This window comes from Equus quagga, chromosome 15 (genome assembly GCF_021613505.1).
Source record: "Equus quagga isolate Etosha38 chromosome 15, UCLA_HA_Equagga_1.0, whole genome shotgun sequence".
Classification (NCBI taxonomy): Eukaryota; Metazoa; Chordata; class Mammalia; order Perissodactyla; family Equidae; genus Equus; species Equus quagga.
Window position 1 is genome coordinate 69,786,566 of NC_060281.1, and position 20,357 is coordinate 69,806,922.

Below are 20,357 nucleotides of genomic sequence, written 5' to 3' on the forward strand. Positions count from 1 at the left end.
AAATGGGGGGTTTGCAAAAGGGGCTCCCAGTAAATGAAGTATTTCTAACAATGCATTTTCTAAAACAGTAAAATATTTGTTTCTAAAAGTGGAAACAGAACAGAAGCCTCCTCTTTGAGAAAGGAAAACATGCCATCAAAACTGTGACTCTTACTTTAAGAAGGAAATCAGCATGAATTCAAGGGAAAGTACGGAGGCACGCGCTTGACCCTCAGTGCTTTGTTTATGTGGAATAAAGGAATTACTCTACAACCTAGTTCTCAATCACGATCATTGTGCCCCCACGGGACATCGGACAAGGTCTGGAGACATTTTTGGTTGTCACGACTGGAGAGGGACGCTGCTAGTGTCCAGTCGACAGAGGCCAGGGATGCGGCTGAACAGCCTGCAACACAAAGGACAGCCCCAGCCCCACCCCCGACACACACGCGCACACACACACACACACACACACACACACAGCACAGAATGATCTGGCCCAAGATGTCCACACCAAGGCTGCAAAGCCCTGCTCTGGGCTGATACTAAGTACAGAGCCTGGATTAGCGGACCAAGGCTCATTTCCGGCCTGTTCCGGTTCTCGACCCCGAGGGCCTGTTTTGTCTGCCGTGTTTCCCGCCATTCGACGTTGTTCGCAGATACACATACACATATATAAAAGTACGAAAATGTGGCCTGGGAGGAATCGCCACAAACTCAGGATAGCAGCTGCCTCTCGAAAGTGGAGGAAGAACCGTGAATGGGGAGAGGGGACAAAGCATGTCAACTTTATCTCTACAGCTTTATTTTACAAAAAAAAAAGAGACAGAGTAGCTATGACGAAATGGTGACAAGTGTCAATTCTGGGTTGTGGATAAGGATATTGAGTCAACATCCTAAGGGAGGCACTGTTCTAAGTACAAATATTAACTCATTTAATCTTGATAACAACTCCACTGAATCAGGTAATTATCGGAGTTATCTCCATTTACAGATAAGGAAACCAATGCTCAGAGAGGTTCAGTAACTTGCCAAAGGCCACACAGCAAATCCGTGTAGAGCCAGGATTTTAACCCAGGTAATCCAGCTCCAGAGTCCCTGTGCTACACCATCCTGTACTGCCTCTCTTATTATATTAGTCTTTGTGTATTTCTGTATTTTTTTAGTTTCTCCAAAAAATGTCTGGGGACTGCGGAAAAAGAGCAACAAACAGCAGCTGAGTCTTGGTGTAATTTCAGACTACGGTGGATTTCATCCGGCTTATGCTTCAAAGAAACACCCCAGCAGCATTTCACAGTCTTAAAACTCTGGGTTGAACTGAATTGTGAAGAGAACGAGGACAGGACAACCCGCAGCTACAGAGTCGACACAGCCGCCCCACCCCCCGCCCCTGGGAGGCCGGGGCCGACCTTGATCATGTGCTCCTGCACGCAGAGCGGGTCGCTGTTCCCCAGGATGCTGAGCAGCTCGTCGTCCGAGATGAAGAAGAACCTGGGGAAGGCGTTCCTCTTGGAGTCCAGGTAGTCATTCAGGCTCTTCTGGCACCTCTCCAGGCCCTCGCTGATGCTCTGGAAGTCACTGAGGCGGTTCGGGGCCTCGCAGCATCTCTTGATCACGGGGTCTTTCAAGGTCTCGGCCATGATCTGGACGAGGGGGAGAGGACAGCTGTCAAGCCAGGAAGCAGAGTGATGCTCTCGTCCTGGGCGGGCACTGCCAGGGCCGGGGACCACAGAGAGCAGAGCCGAGCGACACCCGGGACACAGCCTCTCAGGAGGCCAGGTTGACAGAGGCCGTTACGCGTTTAATAAGCGTCTCCTTAGCGCCTTCTAACGTACTATACAATCTACTGATTTCCAATGTTCATTTTTTCTTTTTTGTCTTCCCGCTAGAGGCTCAGCCGCCTGGGGTGGGGATTTTTATCTCTTGCTCACTGGCATGCCCGCGTGCCCGCCGCAGGCCCTGCGCAGCCCGGGGCCTCGAGCACAGCCGCCGAGCCAGTGAAGCAGCGGGTCCACTCGGAGCAACGAGTACACGCCAGAATACTCGCTGCTGCACTCTTTCCAGTCGCAAAACAAGAAGAAAAGATAAGAAAATAGCCTGATTGTCCAAAAATAGGGAATTAGGTCACTCATTTGCTGTAAGTTATCACTTAGATGTTTACACATTTATTGAAATACATGTCAAAGATGGTAAATTATAAAAAATGACCATGTTGGTACTATGATCCTATTTTTGTAGAATACTTGTTTATATATTTATTTATATGTTTACACAAGAATTAACAAATTCTAGAAAGATATAAGCTAAACTGTTAAAATGATCATCTTGGGTACGGGACCGTGGGTATTTTTTCTTTTCTTTTTTGGCTTTCTTATGATTTCTAAGTCCTTCTATAATGAACAGGTATCTGTTGTGTAATTTTTTATAAGTTTTAAAAACAAAGCTTATGCAAATGGCTAAGAAAAAATGATAAACTCTAATGGACAAAGGAGACCAAAACGTGAAGTGGCCGCCCATAACGGAAGAGCACAGCAGCACGGCCAGAAGCGAAGTCGCCCGGCTGGGAAGGCAGGCAGGCTGGGCCCACCTCGCCACACTCATTGCAGCCATGACCATCGCCACGGCCCTTTCTGGGAAGGACTTTAAAGTGGGCACAGCCTTTCACGGGCGATCTAATTTGTAACAATCTATCATAAGATATCCATCTTAAATATGGAAAAAGCATTAAGGCACAAACCTACTTTATTTATTTATTATTTATTATTTATATTACTTTATTTATTTATTTGTAGTATTATTTATATTATTTATTATTTAGTTTTATTTATTTATTATCTATAGAAGCAAAGAATTCTGCTTCAAACAAGATGGCCAGTTACTAGACAACAATTAACTAAACAAACGTCGAGCTACGCCCTGGAACCTTATACAAAGGCATTAAAATATTTTCTCTCATCGCTTCTTGGTCTTTTGGCTAAGATCAAGTGTAAAATGTTTTCTAAGATGGTTTCGTAATATAAAATACGTTTCTCATAATATTAAGAGAAAGTTATAAAATAAATGTATACAAGATATCATTATAATTGCATTTTTAAACCCAAATACATAGAAAAAAGATAAAAGAAATGTATGACATATTAAAGTGGTCACGTCATGGTGATGGAACTACGGAAGATACATTTTTTTCTCCTTTTCTATATTTTCCAAGCTTTATAAATATTACTTTTACAATAAAAAATAGATATAAAAATGTTTCAGTGGGGGCTGGCCCCGGTGGCGTAGTGGTTAAGTTCGCATGCTCCACTTAGGTTTGCATCCTGGGAGTCGACCGAGCACAGCTCGTCAAGCCACACTGTGGCAGCGTCCCACATAAAGTAGCGGAAGACTGGCACAGACGTGAGCTCAGGGCCAATCTTCCTCAGCAAAAAAAAGTTTCAGTTCCATATACCAGTGGCTTAAAATCAAACAAACTTTTACTGAACAGATTAAGGTCATGTACAATGATAGAAAAACTCAGAAGCTACTAATAGACGAAATTCTACATGCAAATATGTAAGTAGAAGTATCTCAAGTCACTGTCGTTTTTTATGACCAAAACGGAAGCCAGTCACTTGCCCTTTTAAATACTCTATCGATGTTGTCAAACTTCTTCGCCTCGTCTGGAAGTTGTGATCGGATATCTCCACTGATAAAAATGCTCTCAAGATACATCCATTTTCTCTGAACCAACATCCAAATCTGTAAATGCACAACGTTAACGTCAGCACGGGTGCAAATGGCAAAACCCCACCCTCACACGGGACAGATTCACATCCACTCCGGCCAGAGGACCTTCCGGCAAGACGGCAGAGTGAGCACGTACACTCCTTTCCAAATATACAGGACCATGGGGAAGGCATAGCTAAGTACTGTCCAACACACAGCCACGCTCAAAAGCAAGAGGAAGATCTCCACACCAGCCCAGGACAGGGAGGGAGCTTCTAGTCGTGAGCAGGGGTTGCAGCCCTGTGACCCAGAGGAGCCAAGGACAGCTGGTGCAGAAGCCCACGCAAAACTTGAGCCAGACGCTTCGTGACCCACAATTCCACTCTTAGGCATAGACCCAAAGAACGGAGAATAGGGACTCAAAACACAGTTGTACACGAGCTCATAGCAGCACTGCTGACAACAGCCAAAAGGTGGAAACAACCCAAATCCCCATCCACAGAGGAACGGATACACAAAATGTGGTCCATCCACACAACGGAATATGATTCAGCCATAAAAAGGGATGAAGCACCGACACCTGCTACTGTGTGAATGGAGCTTGAAGACATCGTGCTGAGTGAAAGAAGCCAGACACAAAAGACCACATATTGCATGATTCCATTTATATGAACCAGCCAAAATAGGTGAATTCATAGAGACAAAAAGCAGACTGGTGGCTGCCAGAGGCTGGAGGAGGTGGGAGTAGAAAGTGGCTGCTTGTAATGGCTATGGGAATTGCTTCTGAGATGATGAAAATGTCCTGGAACTAGATAGAGGCGGTGGTTGTGCAACATTGTGGATGTATGAAACGCCACTAAATTGTGCACTTTAAAATAGCTAATTTTATAAATTTCACTTTAATTAAGAAAAAATTTAACTAAAAGAAAAAAAGCGGTACTATATCCTACCAGCAGCTTCCACTAATAAAAATTAGTAGACAAAAAACAAACAAAAAAGCAATCAAAGGGAGTCCATGTGCGATGGGCAGTGAGGGCCTGGACCACATGTTAGCCAGTGAGCCAGGCCTGGTACCATCCCACCCAAAGCTCGGGGTGGGCCCTGGAACAAGGCACCTGCCTGTGGTCAGGGGAGGAAAAAAGGCAGCTGCACAAAAATGGTGAAATGAGCCTGGGTTGCTCCCAGAGGTCCAGACTAGTAAATCCCACAAAAGATGAAAGCCCAAACGACCCAGTCTAAGGCCTTGTCTGGGGCAGCCCAACGTGACAGGCCAGATGGGAGAAACTGCAGAAACACAGGACAAAGTGAAGCAGGCACGGGTAAAAAGTGTTATGTCAGATGAACTAAAAAAAAATGGAAACCACATGGAGAAAAACCCACTACCAAGAAAGACAGTCAAAAAAAAAGAGGAAAATTCTGACCCGAGAAAAGAAAAAGTATAGGGAAATCTGAAAAGGAATTTAAATAAGTTTAAACTCTTCAGTGTGATACAGGAGGTGAAAGCATCGTTTCAACAAGAACAGGACAATCTCAAACAAGAATAGGGACATATAAAAAAGAACCAGTTGGGAATCTTGGAACTTAAAAATGCATTCATTGAAATAAAAACTCAGATAGATTCCTCTAATTATGCACCCATCCCCACAAAATAAATCAAGACAGAAAAAGTATGAAAGAGGATCATTAGCACAAAATATTCTCATGTAAAGGTTCTTTCCTACTGTGCATTGGCTCTTAGCCATCAATCGTCTTTTCTCTCACCTCAATGACTTCCCCTATTAGAGAAAGTGTTTTCTCCCATTTGTGAACTGTTTGCAGAAAAGGTCCCACAAATCTGCTTCCCGAGATGCTCTGCAGGTTGACGGTGTTGTCGTCCAGGCACTGGATAATTTCGTCAACGGCCCCCAAGATGTAGCCCCGCTCCTGGGTGCCCTTGTAATACTTGACCACGTTAAATTTCATATTTTCCCACGTGTCCAGGATTTCCTTCACAGCCTGGTCGGGAGTATAGAAAGAATGCTTCAGGCCCATAAATTGAAAAAGCAGAACCTCAACCCAACAGCAACTTTCTGGGCTTGCTTTCGACCAACTCCTCAACCCGGAGTCTGGGCTAGTTTCCCAAGGAAGCAGAGATGCTGCCGTGGTGAGGCTAGCCATCACGCACCAGGCTGTTGCTGTGGGCCAGCGAGCACCTTCCAGACGTGATCTCCCTCAGCCCCCAAAGCACCCTAGGGAGGCTGGGAAAATTGGTACCCACACTTCACAGAGGTGGGGACCGGGGCCTCGGAGCGGGGAGGCAGCTCGCCAAGTTCACTCAGCAACTGAGCCACAGAACGGGGTCTAAGTTCCACGGTCGGCCTCCATCCGCACACTAGTGAGCTCTGGCCCGTGCTTCCTCCACCACAGGCCAGAAACTCAAATTACAAAGTAATGTGACTGTTTATGATTACATTTTCAAAAACACACCCATATCAACATTTATGTGTATGGGTATGTCTGTGTATACACGTATGCATGATGTGTGTCTCGTGTGCACCTGTGTGCATCTATGTGTAACGGCATACGCATGTGTGTATATGTGTGTGCATGTTTTGTGATGTGTGAATATATGCGTAGCGTGTGTACATTTGTGTACATGTGTATATGCATTTTTTAAGTATTAAAGGATATATACTAAAATGTTAATATTATCTTCAGGTGGTGGAATTAAGTGATTTGTTTATTTTCTTGGTTTTCTAGCATGAACATCCCTTATTTCTTTAATAAGTAAATTGAAAGCGAAACTATAATTAAGAACAAGAAAAGATTTAACCGAGGCAGAAATTCTATTTCTAGAACAAATAATTCTTTACTACTCAAACACAACAGGTACTAGAGCAAACAATTCTTCTCTTTGAATTAAAAAAATGACTCTTTTTTTCTCTAGACTGTTTTACAGCTAAAAACAGTCTTACCTTCTCGATGGCGATCTCCTTGATGGCTGCCGTCAGAATCTCACTGAGAACGTCCGTATGTTTGTGAAGTTCCATAGCAAACATGTTTTCCAAGGTGAACGTTTCGGTCATTTCAAAAAATACGCCTGTCTTTTCCATAAGGTCCTTCCAGTGCCTGCAAGAGCATCCACGTTAGCGCTTCCTTGACTCAGTGATGGATCTAATTATCCCCACAAACCACAGGACAAATCCCACCTCAAACACTTCTTGTAACGGAATTCTGAAATAGGAGGACATCATGGGAATTATACTTCCAAAGTTTCCAAAACCCCACTGCTGCCAGAATTAAACCCAGGAAACAACATCTAGCAAGACACTCTCCCGGATGGCTAGTCTTCAGGACCACCGGCAGAAACTGCTTCTGTCATGTGCCTAGACCAGTGACGCCAACCTCTGCCGAGCGCTCAGCCCGTCTGCGAGCCTGGTATAAATTACGAGCACTTGTGTGTTTGATAAATACTTATCAACACTAACTCTGAGCCAGGCAGTGGGCTAGCTGTGGGGGGGGGGGGGGGGGAACATGGTGACAGAAAAGCAAGACCCCCGCCCTCAGGAACACTGCCACCTACCCAGGGAGACCGTGAGAAAACGATAAAATCAATCTGTAAATTAAATAAGTACAAAGTGTATCGAGTACCACAGAAAAACCTGCAGAGCGACGGGGAGGTAGGGAGGGGTCTCCTGGGGACAGGAGGATCTGGACAGACACACGGCTAGGCAGCTCTGCTCTTGACCCCATTTGGCCTCCTTTTAAGGTTCACATTTCGCCTGTGGGTTTGCCCATTTTTACAGTTCCATTTATATGGAATGAATGCTAAACCCGGTGCCAGAGCAGCAGAATGCCAGGTAGCCAGCATATAAGCAGCAAGCATAGAATCGCTGATTTTTCTTGTAAACACACACACACACACATACACACACACACAAGATGGTGAGAAAGGCGAACCTCCTGTTTTATTCTCTCTTGATCCCAGGCCCAGCCCAGGAGCTGATATGAAGGAGGGGTTTTACAACCCTGGCGGGGGTCAGAGGGTCCACAGGTGACACAGCATGAGATACAGTGGGTCACCAGGGAGAAAGGGACCCCTTTCAGCATCCTTCCACTCTTTCTAATTACGTCAAACAGCCAGTCTCGGCTCAGGGCTGCAGGGCCTCCGACACCTCTGCACTGTCACCCACTGTGCTTTGGGGCAGGCCTCAGCTCAGCGACAGGCAACAGTGTTGAGCTAAATTTTTAAAAAATAATTACTTTCTATTTACAAAAGCAAAAGCTTTTGGTTTTTCATTTACGGCACTAACATAAGTTTCTTTTTAGAATACATTCATTTAAGTAAAAAAGAAACAAGCTGATAGGAACAAATACACAGAGTAATGACAGTATAGGCGATACTGGGATATGACAAAAATGGTGGGAAATGACCTGAGTTTGGGAAACTTTGGGTTATGGGATCATAAAACAGGGAACTTTAGCTAGAAAATGCTTCCTTCTGCCTAGTTTACTTTCTGCCTAGGTGAGAACACTGAAGAATGTTTACTACAGGTAAAAGTGAGCGTCCCAGGGTCTCAGTAGAACGGTGACAAAGACGGGCTTGGAATTCACGTCCCCTGGGCTCAGGGCTGCCACACTGGGTCGAAGGGGGATTTACAGGTGTAGAGAGGTGTCAAAGACACATGAGCACTGAAGGGACACCTTCTCGAGGATGTAACCAGAAGGACGGAAGGGAAGTGGGAGGGGAATGACTTTCTCACTACGTAGAACGAAGGCATTTGGAGCCACTACATGACTCTCTGTCCACGCTTGGAGAAATATGATGGAAGAGGAGAGGAAGACATCAGGCAGGATGTAACTCACAGAGCTCCTACTAATTCCTGTCCCTGTGGAGCCACATCCAAATGATCACAGACCAGTGAGGGTGGACCTCCTCCCTGGCACCCTCAGGACTGGTCGGCTATCCCATTAGAAAACTAGCGAGACCTGCTCTGTCCAATATGGCGGCCGCGAGTCCCGTGTGACCATCTGAAATGTGGCCAGTCCAAACTGAAATACTCTCTAAGTGTAAAATACACACCAGATTGCAATGTATTTTTTTAAGGAGAATGTAAAGTACCTTGTGATTAATCTTTTATATCAATTACATGTTGAAATGATAATGTTTTGTATACATTGGGTTAATTAAAACATATTATCAAAATTATTTTCACCCTCTTTCTTTTACTTTTTCACTGCAGCTGCTAGAAAATCTTAAATTACATATGTGGGTCACATATTTCTGCTAAATGGCGCCAATCTAGACCCCTTGCTATTTTTTTAAAACCTTCAAATGAAGCAACTGCAAATGCCACTTTACAGCCAACAGGGTTTGTTTCTTAAAAAAAAATAGGAGAATCCTCATGGTTGATAACTTTACAGAAACAATATTATAGAAATATCCCCTGCATGCTTCTGGCCGTGCATCGCTGTTGAAACCTTGCTCTCCATCATCAGATCTAAGCAAGACGATTTGAACTGAAAGCTCCTCCCACACTCTCCCTCGGCCAGCAGAGGACAGAACGCACCGGTCTCTCATTGCGTCGTGCTTCAAGTCAAGGAGCAAAGGGATGGAGTCTTTGAAGGCCTTCATTTTTGCTTCCAAATAGTAGGCCACCGATAGGTTCCGGACCTGCCGCGGCAGCTTCCTGAGAGCCTTGAGAAAACCTTCAATTCCTTCCTGGAGAAACTGGACATTCAGGTTGATCCAGAGAGTCTGAGACCATTCTTCTTTTGCAGCCTGGAAATGGGCAAGAAATAGTCCCATCAACGAGACCCCTTCGGAAACTCGAAGGTCGCTTGACTGGGAAAGCATGTTCCTAACGGCCCGGTCACGCTCACTTCTTGTAAAATAGTACCACCCACCTGCCCACAGCAGCCTCAGATTCACAAAGGAAGGATTGATCAAAGGCTCTGAAACACAGACAAAAGAATTCCAACTTTTTTAAGCCCTCGCCAACATAATGCTGTCTCTGAGGATGGGTGAAATCCAAAAATACATCTCCTTTTCGCTAAGAGGAAAGTGAGAAGTATGAAATCAGAAGCAGGTACTTTCTGTGGTTGTTTTTATTGAAGTACAATTGACATACAGTATCCCACTCATTTCGGGCGTACGTCATAGCGATTCACTATCTATAGACGTTATGAAATGATCACCAGGCTAAGACGTTACCTTCTGTCACCTACAAAGTCATTACAGTGTTATTGACCATAGTCCCTATTCCGTCTGAGTCCCCACGAGTCGCTCCCTTCAGGACCAGCAGTCTGTACCCCTCATTGCCCTTCACCTGTCACCCGCCCCAGCCCCTCCCTCCTCTGGTGGCCTCTGGTTTGTTTCCTGCATCTGAGTCTGTTTCTGTTTTGTTTTGTTTGTTTTGTTTTTTAGGGTCCACATATAAGTGAAATCATACGATACGTGTCTTCCTCTGTCTGACTTACTTTTTAAACCAGGGAGTCACTTGGGTCTTAGTACGTACGACTCCGCTCGGGCGCTGTCATACATGCATCTCTTTTCTGATAAAAGAAGCTAAGTTTACAAATACGGACAACTGAGATCATCTTACTTGATTATCATAAAAAGAGGCTTTTTGTGTTCTATTTCCCTGAGGTTTAATGTATAAAGTACTGTCTTGCATACAATTTAACGTCTTGATTAGTTCGCATTTTTAACTTGTAACATCTAGGTTTGACAGAGTTGCTTCAAGTCATGAAACGTATTTGACAGGAAATTGTATTAATTGAGGAAATATACGTATGGCATATTTCATTATACGGTATGTTTCATTACGGTAATTTTTTTAACTCAAGGTGTAAACGACGTTATAACATATTTACATTTTTTCATTTCTCTTCCTTTCTTCATTTTCTGAAAAGATACTAAAAGCTCGGTTTTTGGCTTATTTCTAGATGGCTTCCATGATTCATTACCTCCTTTTTGCAAAAATTTAATGAGAGGTGAATTACAAAGAAATCATTAAGAAATTAAAGTACTTCTTGGAGTTTCTGCATCTACACACACAGCCGGTCAACCACTGCGATGCCTGCCTCTCCCCCACCCTCCACGCCTTTCCCCTCCACTCTTTTGCTGAATACACTTGTAAAACCATAACTATGGTCAACCTCTGGTTAAACCTTGACCTTCATCAGTGCTCAACGCCTACGCCTGGGCAGCCAACTGTGATTGCTGAAAACACTCAGCCTTGCTCACAGCCTCAGTCTAAATCCAGGAGTCATGGGTCCCCCCACGTCTCCTTGGCCCAATCGCTCCTCCATTCTTCTAGACCACCACTTCACCCCTGCCCCGCTATCCTCCACCAGCCACCCCTCCACCCGTCGTCCTCTCTGCTGATGATCTTGCTGTGCACGTCCCTGGGGAAGTGAAGCAATGAGAACAGGACATTCAACTTCTCCTGCTCGAAGCATCTCCACGCATACGCTCTGCCTTCCCCGTACGACGACAGATAGCCCTACCTGCCTCCTGGTTGAGGCCACATCTTGATCCCAGCTCTCCCACCTACTCAAGGATACCAGAGATCACTCGAGCAAGTCTCCCTTCTGTCTCCTATCACCAGTGTGTCCTCCTTCCTGGGTCATCCCACCAGTCTCCAAACTCACGTTGTGATTTCTCCCATCTTTAAAAAAGTCACCCTGACCCCACACCCCCCAATCCTCTATTCTCAGCTTCTCTTTCTAACAAGACTCATTGGAAAGTTGTCTATAGCTGGGGTTTCTAGCTCCTCTCGTCCCATTCTCTGTTTTTTCCTAAACTTTATTGAGGATTAACTCATGTGCAATAAGCTGGACATGTTTAAAGTGTACAATTTGGTAAGTTTTGACATATGTGTACACCCATAACACTGTCACCACAATCGAGAGAATGAACTTATCCATCACCTTCATAGCTCTCCTCTTGCCTCTCTCTTATCACCCCCTCGCACCCTCAGGCAACCACTGATCTGCTTTCTGCCACTACAAATTCGCTTGCATGTTCTAGAATTTTCTGTAAATGGAATCACACAGCATGTACTCTCTTGTGTCTGGCTTCTTTCACTCAGCATGATTCTGAGATTCAGCCATGTTGTGTGGGGGTCCCGACAGTTCAGTCCTTTATTACTGACAGTATTCCATGGGACGGATGCGGCACGATTGAAGTACCCGTTCACCTGTTGACGGACCCGAGGGTTGTTTTCAGTCGGGGGCTGCTACAAAGCAAGCTGCGTGAAGATCCCTGCAGAAGCCTCTGTAAGGACCTACGCTTTCTCTCCTCTTGGGTAAACAGCTTGGACGCACTCAAGTCCAGCTCCCTCAGCCACCGCCCCATCAAGACTTTTCTTTTGGAGGTCACAGTGGCCTCCGGGATGTGAAATTCTGTGGTCATTCCTCACTCCTCTTGCTTGATCCACCAGCAGCGTTTGATGCCGCTGACAGTCCCACCCCCTCGAAACGCTTTCTCACTCGGCTTCTCAGACATCAGCTTCCTGCAGCCTGCGCCACTCCTCGTTCTCCTGTCCTTTGGGGGGTCTTCTTCTCATGGGATTTGATGTTGGACCCAGGCTCGGTCCTTGTTCCTCTCCTCTATGTACCACACTCCCGGGTGTACCAGGCTTAGATAGTGTCCCCCCAAAATGCGTGTCTGCTCAGAACCTCGGAATGTGACCTAATTTGGAGAAAAGGTCTTTGCAGATGTAATTAATTAAGACAAGGACGTGCTGGAGGAGGGTGGGCCCTAAATCCAATGACTGCGCCAGGAAGAAATCCGCTCCTGATTCAGAGCCTTCCTCAAATGCCCCCTCCCTGGGCCACTGCCCTCCTCCTCTGGGCTCCACAGCGCTCTGTCCACCTCATTTCTATCACATATCATAGCGATACAGTGATTTGTTCCAGTGTCACCGTGATGATTAATTTTACGTGTGAACTTGCCTGGGCCAAGGGGTGCCCAGATGCTTGGTTCCTCTGGATGTGTCTGTGAGGGTGTTTTGTTTTTGTTTTTGTTTTGAGGAAGATTAGCCCTGAGCTAACATCTGCTTCCAATCCTCCTCTTTTTGCTGAGGAAGACTGGCCCTGAGCTAACATCCGTGCCCATCTTCCTCTACTTTATATGTGGGACGCCTACCACAGCATGGCTTGCCAAGCGGTGCCACGTCCGCACTCAGGATCTGAACCGGCGAACCCTGGGCCACCGAATCGGAACGTGTGCACTTAACCACTGCACCACAGGGCCAGCCCCTGTGAGGGTGTTTCTAGGGGAGACTAACATTTGAATCAGGAGACTGAGTAAAGCGGATGGCCCTCCCCATTGTGGGTGGCTCTCACCCCAGGCACTGAAGGCCTGGATGGAACAAAAAGGCCGAGTAGGAGAGAATTCATGCGCTCTCTGCCTGACTGTCTTCAAGTGGTGACTCCTGTCTCCTCCCGTCTTTGAGTCCAGATATGACTGGAAAACTACACTGTTGGCTCGTTGGCTCGCTGTGTCTCCAGCTCGCCGACTGCAGATCTTGGGATTTCTCAGTCTCCATAACTGAGGGGGCCAATTCCTTATAAGAAACCTCTTCCTACTGGTTCTGTTTCTTTGGGGAACCCACACTAATAAGTGAGTGTCTCCCGGGGGGCCCAAGGAGGACAGGAACGGAACAGGCAGATGCGACGCCGTTCCAGCACAGCACTGGGCTACAAAGAACTAAGTGAATAGGTGGGAGAATGAATGAACGAACGAATGAACGAATGGCATGAATTTGCATGGGGAACGTACACTAAAGAGAGGCGCCCGGAAGACATGATATTTGCTACTCTTAACTTCAGCTTCCAACTAAACAGTTCACCCCACACCTTCACCGAGCCCTGACCTCCAAAGAGAGAGTTTTCTTTTTTATTATTGTGGTAAAATACACACAACGTTTACCATTTTAACCATCTTAAAATGTACGGTTCAGTGGCATCAAGCACATTCACACTGTTAGGCAACCACCACCATTCTCTAGTTCCAGAACTTTCTCATCACCCCAAATGGAAACCCTGTACCCATCAGCAGTCGCTCCCCATTACCTCCTCCCAAGAGCTAAAGTGAGAACTTCCGTGACATTCGCCCCAGACCCTTTGTTTTGGTTTTTTGTTTTTGCTTTTTTTTTTGAGGAAGATTAGCCCTGAGCTAACATCTGCCGCCAATCCTCCTCTTTTTGCTGAGGAAAACTGGCCCTGAGCTAACATGCGTGCCCATCTTCCTCTGCTTTATATGTGGGACGCCTGCCACAGCATGGCTTGACAAGTGGTGCCATGTCCGCACCCAGATCTCTGAACCGGGGAACCCCGGGAAGCCAAGAAGCGGAACGTGAGCACTTAACCGCTGCACCACCAGGCCGGCCCATGCCCCTGCCCCAGGCCCTTTGTAACGGTGGCATCAAGTCCGCTGGGCCTAATCGACTCCCGCCTTCCCCCTGGGGAGACTGAGTGTGTCAGCGGGAGGCTCACCTTGAGTCCTTCGTAGAGCTCGTAAATGGTCTTGAGCCCGCTCATCTCCTTCTGCACTTTGAGCAGCTCTGGGTACATTGTAATGGGAAGATCGAAAAGCTTCTCAGCATTGGCCAGCTCCTGGCGGTTCTTTTCATGCCTCGTTAGCTCCCTTTCGAAAACGCCTAAAAGTTCGAGCCCTAGTAAATAAGTAAATAAATAGATTAATGAATACATACCTTTTAAGGCATACAAAACTGACTAGGAAACCATAAACAATGTACATAAACTATCATTTCATCCACAGCAGCCATCCGGGAAGACAAATTTAGAATTACCAGATTTTATCTGGTTGTCATTCTAACTGAAACCAGAGGGACAGCTGCAGCTTCAAGCTCCTCCAGTTAGAAAATTCCGTCTCCTTAGTATTCTCCCTCTAAGTGGTCTCCACCTGGGCTGCACATTAGAATCCCCGCGGGAGGGGCCGGCCCAGTGGCCGAGTGGTTAAGTTCGCGCGCTCCACTGCAGGCGGCCCAGTGTTTCGTTGGTTCGAATACTGGGCGCGGACATAGCGCCGCTCATCAAACCACGCTGAGGCAGCGTCCCACATGCCACAACTAGAAGGACCCAAAACGAAGAATATACAACTGTGTACTGGGGGGCTTTGGGGAGAAAAAGGAAAAAAATAAAATCTTTTAAAAAAGAAAAAAGAATCCCCATGGGAGCTTTTAAAAATCTGGACGTCCAGGGAGCCAGCCCGGTGGCACGGCAGTTAAGTGCGTACTCCCCTTCGGCGGCCCGGGGTTCTCTGGTTCAGATCCCGGGTGCGGACATGGCACCGCTTGGCAAGCCATGCTGTGGCAGGCGTCCCACATATAAAGTAGAGGAAGATAGACACGGATGTTAGCTCAGGGCCAGTCTTCCTCAGCAAAAAGAAGAGGATTGGTGGCAGATGTTAGCTCAGGGCTAACTTCCTCAGAAAATAAAAATAAATTAATTAAAGAAAAAAAAAATCTTGATGACCAGACAACCCTCCAGAACAAGGTAATCAGACTGTTAGGACCTGGACCCCAGGCGTCAGTGGTTTTTCAAGTTTCCTTGGGTGAACCCAGTGTACAGGCAAGGTTAAGAACCATCACTCCCTCCCCTTTTCCTGTAAAATTCTTAAGCAAAACAAACCCAAATACCTCAGTCAAACCAACACGGATATTCTTACCTTTATCAAGATCTTCACCAACAGAACCAGGCCCTTCACGATAAAAACGTTTCGCGAAATCCTCGACCTGCTGTCTGTAGTTTAGTATTTCTCCTCGAGTAATCTGAGGAAAGCAGGGTTGCATTAATTTAGCCCCATGGACATTTTTCAGTATCTTTACTCAGAAAGTAAAAATTAAGAAGGTACCTCCGTGAAAGTTTTCTTTATGCCCCCAAGAGCATGTTCCACATTCACTGAATCATTAAACAGATTTAACCACATGCTCTCAATCTTGTCAACCAGTTCTTTCTCTGCATCGGGAGGCTAATGAAAAAAACAAAACAAACAATAAACGATCAGCAATTTAGAACTAAAATTTCTGGTCACAGCTGCTGCCCAGGGTGGCATAGTAGTCAGGTTTGGCACACTCCACTTCAGCTGCCCAGGTTCACAGATTGGGATCCCTGGCACAGACCTACACCACTCATCAGCCATGCTGTGGCAGCAACCCACATACAAAATAGAGGAAGACTGGCACAGATGTTAGCTCAGGGCCAAACTTCCTCACCAGAAAAAAAAAAAAAAAGCTACTCCCCAGTGACTTCTGCTTCTGGTAATTACAGACTAAGTCATTTGAACCCAGAAAAAAGCTGGTTGAATCATAAAAAATTCTACTTTTGTAATTAAAATAAAATCAGGACAAAGTCATTTTTAAAAATAAATAGATAACATAGATAGATGGACAGGGCCATAGATAACATAGAGAGATAAGTCCTTCATCAACTAAAACTCAGCTTTAAATCGACTTAATCTCTGATGCAAATCAGGTTATCTTGGCTTGTAATGTACCCAGCTGTGCTGTCTGTCAGCAGTAAAAACAAATCTCTGATGAAACACAAGGTCATCCGGAGGCCCCAGCTCCCTCGACAGTTTGTCACAGACACTATCTAGCATTTGATCAGAATTAACTGGCATCTGAGGCTGCAAAATGAGTTGAGTAAAACCAAGAGGTCCATAGACAATATAAGCAGACCATAATGGAGATTAAGATGGAATTGAAAATAATTTCACCTAATAGAGTAAAGGAAACAAATGACAAAATTGATAATTTTAACAAAATTCCTTGAAACCACGTTTAACAACCCTAAGCAAAGAACAACTGAATTATTATCATCTACCAGTTTCTTTTATTGTCTTATTTCTCTCACTTTCTCTCTTCTTATCATTTTCGCAAGAGTCCTTCACTTATTAGAGGAAATTAACCCACGCACACACCCACAAAGAAAAAAAACAGACAAAAAGGAGGAGGGAGAATCGAAACGGCGAGAAGTCACAGACCAGGCTGCCAAAAAGACTATTTGAGCCCCACAAGATCAAGAAACAATCTCTAAGTTTGCATTCCTCTAAGTCCCTGGGGCTGCTTGACATTTAAATTTTATTACTTAAAGTCATAAGCAAACGCATGGCAGTACGTTTGGGCAACATTTCTGAAAAGGGTCTCGGTGTTGAACCTGACCGCGAGGCGCCGAGGAGGAACGAGCTCGCTCACCTGCAGGTGGTACATGGCCATGGTGCGGTAGCGCTCCTGGACGTCCCTGTACCTCAGCTCCATCACCAAGGATTTACTTCTAATTTCTGCAATTGTCGCGAGGACGAACTTGAGGTCTTCCAGGGTATTGGGGCTCTTCTTCAGGTTCTTGCTCAGGTGCTGTAAGAGAAAGGTCAAAGGGCACTTAATGAACATAGAGGAAAGCAGGAAGCAGCACCCAATGAAGACCTGACTTTCACGAAAAGTAGTGTGAGCCGAGCCCGGCCGTCCGCCACCTCTATCTCTTCGTGGAGGCTGTGGAGCTCCTCCTTGGCCGACTCATTGAGCAGTCTTCCCAGCGAGGACACCCAGGACTTGGCGTTCTCCTGCACGGTGTAGGCCAGGGGCCCCAGCTTCAGCCTGACGCAGTGCTCGTCCCTGACTAAGGGGTGCTGCACGACTTCACACGCTATCCTGGAATAGAACTGCAGCTTGTCGTCGTACGCCACGCACGGAGGTTTCTTGGCAGCAAATTTCTCCATCACGATGGCTTTGTCCAGCTTCCAGAGGGGTCGGTACCTCTTCCACTTCTGCAGGTATTTCATGAGATTGACCAGAAGCCTGTGCACATTCTGGGGGATCATAACAGCTTGTTCAATTATCTGAGGGTTCAGAGAAATGTCATTGTAAAAGCTGATGATAACCAGTTCCTCTTCCTCCCCCTTCTGGGGAGGGCATTCTACGCAGCTGCCGTTCATCCATCGAACGAAATGCTACAAAACAAGAGTCGGGAGAAGACGGACGTCAGTATCCACGGCGCTTCCTGTGTGTCGATTAGTGTTCAGTGATGTCTTTCTAGTAACGGAAATCACTTCGTTATTAATAAATTGTACTAGATTATACACATGACCATAACCCTTTGTTCCTCCCATCAAGAGAAGAGCCTAGGAGCTGGCTGGGTGGTGCAGCGGTTAAGTGCGCACGTTCCGCTTCTCAGCGGCCCGGGGTTCGCTGGTTCAGATCCCAGGTGCGGACATGGCACCGCTTGTCAAGCCATGCTGTGGTAGAGGAAGATGGGCATGGATGTTAGCTCAGGGCCAGTCTTCCTCAGCAAAAAGAGGAGGATTGGCGGCAGATGTTAGCTCAGGGCTAATCTTCCTCAAAAAAAAAGAAGAGCATATTTTCCCACCTGGCCTAGCCTGTGACTTAAACCGTGCCGCCAGCAGGGGCAGCAGCGTCATTGTGCAAGTTCCAAGCCAAGGGCTCAACCAGGCCCGCAGCTCCAGCTCTCGAGCTCTTGAAACCTTGCAACCATGAGACGAACGAGCTTGAGCTGGCCTATGGGACAATGACCAGCCACACACAGGAGAACCCAGCACCCCAGCCAAGAGCCAGCCAAGCGTCAAACATGCGAGTGAGCAGAGCCAAGCCCAGAAGAACCGCCCAGCAGAACTCAGCTTGCAGAGCCATGAGCTCAATAGATAGTTGTGGTTTTAAGCCACTAAGATTGGAAGTCACTTGTTATACCAACAAGAAACTTTTTAAATAACAATGGCCATCCACCTCCTATGGGACGGATGAGTAAAACAATATTAGTGTCCTTACACACAGATGAAGACACATACAGTGGGGCAAATTGACTCCCTGGTGTTCCAGAACAAATCTGTTAACTTGACACCTTGACTCTGCAGGGGCTGCAGTCAAGATTTCCTCTTCTTTTAATCAAGTGTGGTTCATAAGCAAACCATGGATGTGTTGCACATAACTTCTCTGAACCATGTCTTGCCATCTACATAACAGGCGTAACAACAACTAGCAATACCAGTGCCAATGTCAATGCCACCAGCTGACATTTCTTTAGAGCTACTGATTGCCAAGCACCGTGCTAAGCTCTCGACATGTATCCCATCACTTGCCCTCCCAACGACTCGAGAAGGTGGATCATGTTAGCATTCCCACTTAACAGAGGAGGCCATTAAGCTTCTAGTTTCAAACTTTCGCTCCTTTTGTTTTCAGTCAAGAAAGATGAACCCTGACACTCAGAGAGATGGTGCAGGTAAGCCACGCTCAGTTTCCGAGTCGTAAATGGTTACTTGCAGAGATTCCTGTTAATAAAGTACATTTTCCAAGAGGATAGGCAAAAATTCTTTTCATTTGAAAGAAAGCATTTATGAAGGTAAAATAATACAGACTTCACAAAAAGCCTCAAATCCATCTATTAGTGAAGGAGAAAAACTGGTTAAGTTGGTTAAATTGGTGTGAAACGTTGTGACTAATATCCATCATGGTTTTTTAGGGTTGGTCCTGAGCTAACGTTACTGCCAATCTTTTTTTGTTCTTCTCCCCAAAGCCTCCCAGAACACAGCTGTATATTGTAGTTGTGGGTCCTTCTAGTTGTGCTGTGTGGGATGCCGCCTCAGCACGGCCTGATGAGCAGTGCCATGTCTGCGCCCAGGATCCGAACCAGCGAAACCCTGGGCCACCGAAGCGGAGCGGGCGAACTCAACCACTCGGCCTCGGGGCCGGGCCCTCCAGAATGCTCTATGCAGAGTCTTTCTATTTATTTAGCACTGGGACATTATTTTGATTCCTGTTCAAAGAGTCAGTGATGTAACCTATAAGTTAAGAGAATTTACATGACAAAGGATTAAAAACAACTTCATGAGCATAGATTACAAATATGTGCGATCTAGTCATTAACTTCCAAGCACAATGAAATGAAATTCCCTGTTTGTAACATCTACACTTAGTTTTCTGCTAAAAAAAAATGCCTGAAAAAGGTTTGAGTTTCTGAACAAACTAAGTCAAGAGAAAGATGCTAGTGTCCTAATGGGGTGTGACATCCACAAAGATGGCCCTATTTTCCCATTGTTGGTAAGACATAAAATCTGGTTTACTTGCCAACAAACACTCATTCGACAGGCATTGACCGAGAGCCAACTATGTGCTAGATGCTGTTCGAGGTGCTGGGGATTCAAATGTGAACACACAAGGTCCATGTTCTCATGGAAATTACATTCTAGTGACATGAGATGGTCAACAGGTAAATGGGCAAGTAGACAAGTAAGAAAAGGTCAGAGAGTGATGAGTGCCAGGAAGAAGGCGGATTAGGGCGACGCGATAGAGAAGGACAAGCAGGAGCCAGCGAGTAAAGGTCTGGGGGCAGACGTTTCCAGGCAGAGGGAACAGGTAGTGTAACCGTTTCGAGGAGGAACGAGGGTGTCCTGCTGGAGGTGCATTAGGCTGGAGCACAGTGGAGCCTGACTGGGGTCAGAACTGAGTTCAGAAAGGTAGGCAGGTGCTGGATTGCGGAGAGCCTCCTGGACCGCAGTAAGGAGTCTGGGTTATGTTCTAAGCGCAGTGTGCAGTCACTGGGGGTTCTCTTACAAAGGCTGATATCGAATGATTTGTATTTTAAGAAGGTAATTTGATCACGTGTGGTGGAGAACGGACTGTAGAAACTTTACTGCAATAGCCCAGGCAAGG

General features: G+C 46.0%; 1 protein-coding gene across 7 annotated transcripts in view; it reads right to left on the reverse strand.

Moving 5' to 3' along the window:
* Window positions 1-20,357, reverse strand: part of DNAH10 (dynein axonemal heavy chain 10) — a 139,469-nt gene that overhangs the window by 75,274 nt on the left and 43,838 nt on the right. For all 7 annotated transcript variants that reach the window (XM_046640389.1, XM_046640387.1, XM_046640386.1 and 4 more), the window contains 10 exons: window positions 17,168-17,644; window positions 16,893-17,051; window positions 15,551-15,667; window positions 15,365-15,467; window positions 14,170-14,348; window positions 9,234-9,445; window positions 6,639-6,792; window positions 5,446-5,679; window positions 3,595-3,717; window positions 1,389-1,622 (listed from right to left, as the gene is read on the reverse strand). In XM_046640389.1, the coding sequence (XP_046496345.1) occupies window positions 1,389-1,622; window positions 3,595-3,717; window positions 5,446-5,679; window positions 6,639-6,792; window positions 9,234-9,445; window positions 14,170-14,348; window positions 15,365-15,467; window positions 15,551-15,667; window positions 16,893-17,051; window positions 17,168-17,644 (1,992 nt within the window). The remainder of the gene's footprint in view (window positions 1-1,388; window positions 1,623-3,594; window positions 3,718-5,445; window positions 5,680-6,638; window positions 6,793-9,233; window positions 9,446-14,169; window positions 14,349-15,364; window positions 15,468-15,550; window positions 15,668-16,892; window positions 17,052-17,167; window positions 17,645-20,357) is intronic.